The sequence below is a fragment of the Sus scrofa genome, chromosome 7, assembly GCF_000003025.6.
Source record: "Sus scrofa isolate TJ Tabasco breed Duroc chromosome 7, Sscrofa11.1, whole genome shotgun sequence".
Lineage (NCBI taxonomy): Eukaryota > Metazoa > Chordata > Mammalia > Artiodactyla > Suidae > Sus > Sus scrofa.
Genome location: NC_010449.5, coordinates 46056818 through 46067042, shown reverse-complemented (window position 1 = coordinate 46067042; position 10225 = coordinate 46056818). Strand labels below are relative to the sequence as shown.

Here is a 10225-nt window from a genome sequence, read left to right as displayed (position 1 = left end):
CTGCATATCCCTAGGCTACAATGCCAGGCATACAGCAGATGCTTAATAATTATTGACCTGAACTGAACTGGGACAGAGTTAGATTTTGAAGGTCATTTAAAATGATGTCAGAGCATTTAAAACTCTATGTAATAACCTATTTTGGTTAAAAAAAAATTGGAGTTCCCATCGTGGCTCATCGGAAACAAATCTGACTAGTATCCATGAAGATGTAGGTTCAATCCCTGGCCTTCCTCAGTGGCTTAAGGATCTGGCATTGCCATGAACTGTGGTGTAGGTCACAGATGGGGCTCGGATCTGGCGTTGCTGTAGTGTAGGCTGGCAGCTACAGCTCTGAGTTGATCCCTAGCCTGGGAACCTCCATATGCCACAGGTGTAGTAGCCCTTAAAAAAAAGACAAAAAACAAAAACAAACCCCCCTCCAAAACAGAAAAACAAATCATCTTCAATCAGAGATAGCCAAGATAAACATTGTTTATATAACATATGAATAATGATTATCCATCTACTAAACGTCAGTAGGAGTCTAACCTTGGGGTTAAAACAGAATTAGTTGTGTCTTATCTGGATTCCCCACTAATACCATTCATTTCCTTGGTTTTGTTTTCCCATTCATAAAATGGATCTGAAGATAATGCTTGGTTTAATACCAAGGGTCCCCAAAGGAAGACTTATCCACTTAAATCATGGTTCACATTGCATGACAGGAAAGTGGAACATAAGGTGCGTGACTAGAGTTCTTAGCCATTTTGTGCAAGGACATGAAAGATCATGACAGTGCGATTTGTGACTTGGTTCATCTCGGTAGTAAATCAGCTAAGAACTTTGCTGTAGTATGAGGACAGTGGGGTGGGAGTAGGGTAGAAGAGGTCCTTTTTCCGTCATCCCTTTATAGGGTCCCCCTTCAGTTCCCCTTCAGGAAGTGGAACAGGAAAAAAAAAAACCTACATTCGTCAGTAACTCTGGGGCAACCACAACTTAGACAGTAAGCAGGTCAGTCGAAACAAGGACAGAGATTGCTATAAAACCAACAGGTACTCTCGTTGACACCACAGGCACACACAAGGCAACACAGGCACAGAGGGAGCTTCTTGCCCGAAGCAGGCAACCAGAGCAAAGTGACAATGACTGTCCTGTGTGACACAGCCGTGGTAAGTATTTGGGATCATTCCTGGTCAGAACAGTCATCCCTAGTATTTCAGGAAAGTAGATTTCTAAGGCATGAGGCTGAATTGGGGTCTTTTTTTGGGGGGGGGATTTCTTTAAAAAAACAGAGCTAAGGGAGTTCCCATTGTGGCGCAGTGGAAATGAATCCGACTGATATCCATGAGGATGCAGGTTCGATCCCTGGCCTCGGGATGCTCAGTGGGTTAAGGATCTGGTGTTGCCCTGAGCTGTGGTGTAGCTCACAGATGTGGCTCGGATCCCACATTGCTGTGGCTGTGGCGTAGGCCAGTAGCTGTAGCTCTGATTCGATCCCCAGCCTGCGAACTTCCATATGCCACAGGTGTGGCTCTAAAAAGCAAAAAATGAATAAATAAATAAGAAAACAAAACCCAGAGCTGACTGTAATGCTGACTTTGGTCTGGTGGAGGAAAATGGACATAATCTCTTCCATGGCCCCCATTGTGAGAGTTAGGTTGACCTCAAACTCATCTCAGGAGGGAGCTTAGCCAGCCTTTCTGGATCACTATGTGTTCATTTTAACCAAGGAAGCTGGGGCCCCAAGAGGTATGATGTTCCCCCCAAGATAACCCTCAGACCAGGAGCGCCCTGGATGCAGGGGAATGAAATCACCCGATGATGGACTTGGACAGCTCCTAGGGAAGGGACATTTACCCCGTCTCTGAGAGCTGATCATTTCTGCATTTTGCTTCACTTTGCATTTCTCCTTCCTCCTGGAGGAGAGGGGGCTGTTCACGTGATGGACATCTACCTCCCTGGGTCTAGAAGAGGTCAAGGAAGACCTCTGAAGAATTTAATACATAGGAGCATGAGGCAGGGCTTAGGGAATCACTCACCATATTATCAGCTTACATAATCCCTTTTTCCTATTTACAAGCCTTGCAACTTGAAAGAGCTTGGATTTCATAAAAGATCAAGGCATATGGTGATGATAATACTATGTTACATTCATGTATTGTTTTAGAGATGACAGCAAATGCCGCCAAGTGCAGTACTTAGGGGGGTATGGGCTTTAAAGTCAGACGGACCTGATTTCACCACTTAACTGAATGTGGGATTTGGGGTAAGTTACTTAACCGCTCTGTGCATTATTATTCCCCCTCTCTGTTTAGGGGAATAGTGATGGCATCTCTGTCATGGAAGGATTAATTGGTATCATTGAGAATGACTAAATCTATACTCTGAAATAGTAGATCTGTGTAGGCATGGTTTTTAGTTAACTTGGCCATTTTAAGATAACAACCAATAAGGACATAGAAAGCATTCAATAAGAGATTTTTAAAAAATTGAAGTATAGTTGATTTATAATATTGTGTTAATTCTTAGTGTACAGCAAAGTGATTTGGTTATACACACACATATTCTTTTTCATATTATTTAACATTATGGTTTATTACAGGATATTGAACCTAGTTACCTGTGCTATACAGTAGGAACTTATTGTTTATCTATTATATATATATATATATATATATATATATATATAGTAATTCCTATCTGCTAATCCCAAACTCCTAATTTATCCCTTCCCCACCCCCTTTCCACTTTGCTAATCATAAGTTTGTTTTCTATGTCTGTAGGTCTGTTTCTGTTTTGTAAATAAGTTCATTTGTATCATGTTTTAGATTTCACATGTAAGTGATATCACATGGTATTTGTCTTTCTCTTTCTGGCTTATTTCATTTAGCATGATAATTTCTAGGTCCTTCCATGTTGGTGCAAATGGCATTATTTCATTCTTTCTTATGGTTGAGTAATATTCCACCACGAGTGTGAGTGTGTGTGTGTGTGTAGTGCATCTTTTTTATCCATTCATCTGTTGATAGACATTTAGGTTACTTCCATGTCTTGGCTATTGTAAATAGTGCTTCTATGAACATTGAACTACATGTACTTTTTGAATTAGAGTATTAAATATTAATTTTAATAATGTCATTATTTTTTTTACCTTTGAGACTCCTACCAACCCAGTGAAATGGGTTGGGACTACTTTCTCCATTGTACAGATGAACAACAGCTCAATGAATTTAGGCAATTTAATATCACTGGATACTATACACCCAGGAATGGGGATATAAATCTAGGTTTACTGGCTGCAGGTGTAGGATTCTTTTCCTTGAATGAATCAGAAGCAAGATTTCTGAATTTAAAGCCATTGTGTTTAAATAAGCCCATTGGGCTGAAGATGTTGATGTCCTGACACTGCCCACCTTCAGCTGGTGCTTCCTCTTGCCTGTTTCCTCTTGTACAGAAGGGGAGTGATGTCCGTTTACTTGCCTTATAGCTGAAATAGAAGAAGCTGAGACTGTAAATACTCTGAACCTCTCAGAGAGGTCCCGTGTTATATATCATTCTTAGGAACCAGCAAGAGTCTTATCTGAGCCCCTGCTCTGTGTTGCATAACTACTACAATCCACAGTTTCAGATCAACAGCCTGCAGAACCAACTAGAGTGATTTGCAGACATCCTCTGATTTCTGATAAATGGTATCGTGACTTTTAGCACTTATGCAATTCTGACACAGCTGTCACATGCTTTAAAATTCCTGCCTCCTTTAAGGACACAAAGCTGAGATGAAATATTGTGAGTGGCTCTATGTTGATGACAGTAGCAATGGCCTTCAGGGCACTGGCACTGACCCTGATCATGGACCCCCAGTTCAAGTCCCCAGACTGGCACTAGCAGTCTGGTGAAACCAACCAAGTTGTGTCTTGTTTCTCTTTCATCTGCCTTTTTGGGAAAACTAATATGAGCTCTATTTACCCTACCAGGTAGGTGGTTGTGAGAATCCAGAGATTAAAGGGATGTGAAAGTGTTTTCTATAATACTTGAAAAATATAAGCAAATATAATAATGATTTATTAGAGAGTTCCCTCATGGCCGAGTAGTTAAGGATCCAGCATTGTCATTGCTGTGGCATGGGTTTGACCCCCCTGGGAATTTCCACTTGCCATGGATGTGGCCAAAAAAACCCCAACTTGTTAGAAGCCTGGTGTTTATTGCTAAATCGTGTAACCCTTAGGTACGTGATTACTCTAAAGCTTTGAAAATGAAAATTAGAAATGATACAGTGACTATGATACAGAAGAGGAAATACAAAGGAGAAATTTACTTAAGAAATGTAGGGAAGTGATGGATAGATCTGGGAATCTGAGGACTCGCTTGTCGAAGCAGGCATCCTTTTACTTTTTAAAGCCTCATAATGCTTTGTCTAGACAGAAGGTACATGAGAGCCAGGGCCACATCTTTCCTGTCCTTTCTGTATCCTTAGCTCAGTGTTGACTTAGCCATAGTCCTCTGCACTGAATACTCTCCATGTCCTGGCTTTGCTCTTTATGCTTCACATGGATCCTATCATTTAATCTCCACATTTTCTGGTGGAGGAAACTAAGTCACAGCTGGTAAGAGTCCTGGAACCGAGTTACCTACCCCAGACTTCTGACCCCTGAGCCCATGTCCTTTTATCTCTGCATTCAAGAGACAAGAAAGGATTGCTGAATGAATGAACAATTGTGGGAGATGAAAGTAGACACCTGCTGATTATCTGGAGGCAAATCAGTCTCATTTGGGCTTATCTGGGTCAATCTTGGTTTCAACTTCTTTTTAGTATCAGCTACCTTAGTACAGCACTTGACACCATGACCTTTTGGCTTACCCGTATTGTTTCTTGCCTCCAGAACCTGCAAAATGAATAAAAAGAAGGTCCTTTAGGGAGTTCTCTGGTGGCTCAGTAGTTAAGGATTTGGTGTTGTCACTGCTGTGGCTCAGGTTCCATCCCTGGCCCAGGGACCCCTGCATGCTACAGGGGCGTCCCTGCCCCCCCAAAAAGAAGAAAAAGGAAAAAAAAAAAAGGTCCTTTAAACCAACATGTCTAAGCTCCTTTTCTACCCTAATCAAAGCAAGTATGAGTCTGAACACCACTGAACCACAAGGATGAAAACAGCTCACTTCCGGCCCTGGTTCTGCATCTTGCTGAGCATCAGTGATGGGCTTTGTTCGTTCCCAGCGAGGGTCAGTGATCCCTGTGGGGTGAGCGAAGCAGGGGCATGACAAAGGGCAGCTGGAGAGGTTTTTAGCTCTTCCTTGGTTTTAGTTGGGACTTCACAGAACTCTTTGTGCATTCCTGTGATGCCAGATAAACCAATATTTCAGGGTGAGTATAAAAAAATATATGTTCTGGAGCTAAAGGGAAGTAGTTTCCACTTCTCTGTTGTTGTGCATCTTTAGTGCCTCTGGTTTCTTCAATCAGCACGGATCACTGGAACTCTGCTATAGCTGGGCTTGCATGGTGTTTGTCTTAACACGTTAAGCTTAACTACGTTATTAATTTAGCCAGATTGTTTTGTTCATTCATTCACTCACTCACTCATTCATCCAGAAAGTGCTTTGGAACACCTGTTCCAAGGCATCGTCTCCTGCAGGAACTTACCATCTAGTAGGTGTAGATCTGCACGAACACAAATATTACAGACCATAAAGAGGGGCTGCCTCATTGCTAGATGGTAAAAGCTTTATGATTTAAGGGATGATAAGCATCTGGGACAGTTCCCAAAGGAGACCACATCTGAGTGGGGCCTTGATGGCAGGATAGGATTTAGATAGATGCAGGTGAGGCCACATATTTCAAGGGGAGGGATGGCTGGGAGGAAGGATTTTGTGAAAGATTCATGGATGCGAGGTTGGAAATAAAAAAAAGGGTAATCCTTTCTTAAGCCTCTACTTTTATTATAGGTGCTTTACAAAGAACATTTTATTTAATCTTGTTAATATTAGTATAAAGCAAGTGTTAGAATCTGGTAGGAAAGAATGGAGGAATTCCTGGTATGCTCAATGGGTTAAGAATCCAACTGCAGTGGCTTGAGTCACTGCAGAGGCTTGGGTTCAATCCCTAGTCTAGCACAATGGGTTAAAAGATTCATTGCTGCCATGACTTGGATTCAGTCCCTGGCCCGAGAACTTCCATATGCCATGGCTGTGGCCATAAAAAAATAAATAAACAAAACAGCCTAAAAAAAAAAAAGAGTTCCCATTGGGGCTCAGTGGGTTACGAGTCCAGTTAGTATCCATCAGGATGCAGGTTCGATCCCTGGCCTCTCTCAGTGGGTTAAGGATCTGGCATTGCTGTGAGGTGGTGTGGGTTGCAGGCTCAGCTTGGATCCTGAGCTGCTATGGTTGTGGTGCAGGCTGGCAGCTGCAGCTCTGATTCAACCCCTAGCCTTTGGAACTTTCGTATGCTGCAGGTGCGGCCCTAGGAAAGAAAGAAAGAAAAAAAGAAAGAAGGAAGGAAGGAAGGAAGGAAGGAAGGAAGGAAGGAAGGAAGGAAGGAAGGAAAGGAAGGGGCACACTGAGGAGGCCAGATTAGGATGTAAACCCAGTCCCAGATCCTGCTATCTGTCTGTCTTCCTGCTTAGGGCTCTTGGACTGTGGAGGCTTAGTCACCAGGCTAGTGAGCTTAGTTCTCATGTTGGTACCCTAGCATCCTTCCGTGTGACTGTTTCCATTTCCAAGTGAGGATCTGAGCTTCAGAGAGGAGCCCTGATCCCATACAAGACCAAGGATGAATTCAGCTGAAGCATGACCTGTCTCTTGCCAGCAAGGGACACCAGAGTCATTAACCAACCGCATCCTCCTCTATTTCCAGGTCAAGTCCCTGCTGCTGTTGATGTTGGGGCTGACCCTGCTGGGGGAGGCAGCAGCTCGGAAAATCCTCAAACCAGGGGATCCTGCCCTCTGCCCCCCTCTGGAGGACCACAGCGTGAGAGTTGACATCCGCATCCTCAGTCAGAATCAGGGAGTTCCCCTCTCACACGACTTCCAGAACCGATCCAGCTCCCCCTGGGATTACAAGTACGTGCAAAGGAGACTGAGCTCCACGTTCTTTTGAAAACGTGTGTTAATTTATTCTAACTACAAAGTAGACAATTTCAAAAATATAGAAAAATTAAGAGTCCTTATAAACATAAATCCCACTTTCCCTGGGAGCGTACACTTGGATGCTCTTTTGGGCTAAGTCCTTCTCTGTGGTCGAAGGTCCTACTGTTTTGCTTCCAAGTCTCATTGACGCCCCTTTCTGCTTCGTGAAGCCCTTGATTTAGATCTTAAACTTTCCGTGTTGGAAGAGAGGACTCAAAGTGATCTGCACAGTTGTCTCTGCATGGAGATAAGTGGGAACCAGAAATGTCAGCTCAGAGAGGGCTACTCAGATGGGCCTCCAGTCTTCAAGGAGGGGGGACGAGGCCAGAGAGGAGGAGAAGTTTCAGTTTGGGAAGGGGATGCCACGTGGGGATGTTCAGGGTGCAGTCTTGGGATTTTGTCTTATGTGGAGGTTCTTGGAATTTATACACTCATATGAAAACAAAAAGAGTTCCCTTGTGGTGCAATGGGTTAAGGACCCGATGGTGTCACTGCTGTAGCTAGGGAACGTAGGCTTAGGAAGTTAAGCACCCAACAGGAGCCACATGGTAGTCCAGACTCGTTGCTCTGCGCCTGCACTGCAGCTCTAAATTACTGGGCACCGCCTCCCTGCAGGTGGGTGCTCAGTGTCGCCGGGCCTCTCTTCTTTGTGCATCTTTCCTCTCTGGTCTCACTATCTTCTTTTGTCTGCTCCTCTGCAGCATCACCCGGGACCCCCACCGGTTCCCCTCCGAGATCGCAGAGGCCCGTTGCAGGCACACGGGCTGCATCAACGCCCAGGGGCAGGAAGACAGCTCCATGAACTCCGTCCCCATCCAGCAAGAGTTCCTGGTCCTTCGGAGGGAGCCCCAGGGCTGCTCTCGCTCCTTTAGGCTGGAGAAGGTGCGGGTCACTGTTGGTTGCACCTGTGTCACTCCCATGGTCCGCTATGTGCGTGGCCTGAGAGCAGCAGGTCAACTCGGCTAGAAGCTGTAGAAATGGCCATCCTCACCCAGCGCTCTTCGAGGTGTCCTGTGTGATCCCCAGTTCGCTCCACTTCCCAGGGCTCTTTGCAAGATCTGCATGGGATTCTCAAAGCTCTCTATTACACATAGTAACTTTCTGGGGCTTCAGGAACTTGGATATTCTGAGATGTTCTTAGATGTTCTGAGATGTCCTGAGATGTTCCAATGTCCCAGCCCCCCTGAAAATGGATGCAGGAGAATGCAGGATCCTTGGCCCACTCTCTTTATGTGCTTTGATGACCACTTCCCAGCCGTGCTGTCACTGGGTGGGACACAGTGCCACTCCCTGGGGGTCCTTTTGGTAAAATGGGCTTCTGTTCCTGGTGAGTCAAAATGCAGCAAACATAACCACAATGTAAGAATGTGTGGGAGGGCTGGGCAGGATGGGGTGGGATGGGAGGAATGGGGATAAGGATCTAGTCCTATGTTTATTAAGCATTTGCTCAATAGAGATGAGGTTGGCCTGATATTTATACTTATAAGGAAACTCCATGTATTTATGATGTATTGATTATATAAAATTCTAGGAGAAAAATTAATATATCAAGTACTAATATAATAAAGTATTAATGATTGAAAAATAACCTGGGTGTTTATTTCCAGTCTCACTAGCCCTAAAGGTTTTGAAATTCTAATATCTATCTTTTGTTTTTCATATTTCCTCATCAGAGTGTTATTATTACTACTGCTATTATTTGTGTGCGATCTTGGTGATATCAGTCGCCCCTCAGTATTATTGAGATATAATTGATAAATAACATGGAGGAAGTCTAAGGTGTACAACGTGAGAATGTGATACACACATATGTATTGTGAAAAGATGACCACAGTAAGGCTAGTTAGTGCCTCTATCCCTTCTAAAAGAGTTACCTTTTTGGGGGGGAGGGAGGGATGAGAACACTGAAGATGTACCCTCTTAGCAAATGTCAAGTGTGCACTACAGTCTCCATGCTGTACCTTAGATCCCCAGAACTTATTCATCTTATAACTGAAAATGTGTCTCTTTCATCTACTATCTCCCCGTGTCTCCCACCCCCTGCCCCTGGCAACCACCACTCTCTTCTCTGTTTCCATGCATTGGAGTTACTTCTTTATTAATGGTTCTTGGGGGTTACTGGATAATTAGGGAAAATGGGACCAACAGAGCTCACTGTTCCCTGGTATCTCTTTGGCTCCATCCTTCTGGCTACATTATCCTATAAAGTGAACATCTGTTAGCCACGGTGGTAGCCACTGGAGACACAAAGAAGAGTAAAAAATGCACAGGGAAGGGTCATGGTGCTGGAAGCGGCCACTGGTGGAGACCCCGGACACTAGGGCCATGGCGGTCACTCTGCATCCAGGGTCCCTGGTGGTCTTTCATGAACCTCTCATGTTTCTTGAGGATACAGAGGCTTCCAGATTCTGGTCTCCTTGCCAATCAGAGGCTTGATCATTCCTCTCTAGCCCAGATACACATTTCTTCCTTCACTGCACCACACCACCGGCTCAGGGGCTGTCTGCATTCTGCTGCTTCCAGTCCTGGTAGGAGATAGGGCATATGTTCCTCCACCCACCTGTGACTTGGCTTGTGGGTGCGCAGGTGGCAGGAGCCCTGCATCCACTTTTAACTCTTTAGCGAGGGCCAATGTTACCTAGTCTGAGGGTGGGGTGAAGATGGACTAGCTGGTAAGCGGCCTCTTCTCTTTGCTTCACAATCTTTTGCTTATAGTATAAGCATAAGCATGTGTGTACTTAAAATGCTCAGCCTCTTGGAAGCTAAAAATCATTTTCTCTCATCGTTAACAGCTTGGTAAGTTTGCTGTGAATCCCGCAAGTCCACACTAGTGCTCAAATCTATGCAATGAATCTTCATCTGTCTGTTCATTTTGGCAGTAATAGCCCTACCCTGAGGCTAGTGCACATAAAAAGCCTCGGTCAGTCTGGTGAGAAAAGGATAGCAATGAAGGAAAGTGCAGAGGAAAAAAATTACACTCAGTGTATTAAGATCTTGTTACACATGGTCACATGTAATTTCAAAACAATGTGCTGAGTGCTGTGATCAAGGTCTGCAATTTAAAGATGACACAGAGATAGCTTATCAGGAAATTTCAGAAGGATGACTTTTGCACTGCAATGAATAA

At 44.2% G+C, this 10225-nt stretch overlaps 1 protein-coding gene across 1 annotated transcript; it reads left to right on the top strand.

Moving 5' to 3' along the window:
* IL17F (interleukin 17F) lies at window positions 1004-8672 on the top strand. Its single transcript, XM_013978026.2, has 3 exons — window positions 1004-1151; window positions 6827-7032; window positions 7800-8672. The coding sequence occupies exons 1-3, from the start codon at window positions 1125-1127 to the stop codon at window positions 8062-8064; spliced, it is 498 nt and encodes a 165-aa protein (XP_013833480.1). The 5' UTR covers window positions 1004-1124; the 3' UTR covers window positions 8065-8672.

Excerpts from the sequence above, each read along its gene's own strand:
- IL17F (XM_013978026.2), top strand. The coding sequence starts at position 1,125 with ATGACTGTCCTGTGTGACACAGCCGTG. Across the intron at positions 1,152-6,826 it reads TCCTGTGTGACACAGCCGTG|GTCAAGTCCCTGCTGCTGTT; the intron begins GTAAGTATTTGG and ends CTCTATTTCCAG. Across the intron at positions 7,033-7,799 it reads AGCTCCCCCTGGGATTACAA|CATCACCCGGGACCCCCACC; the intron begins GTACGTGCAAAG and ends GCTCCTCTGCAG.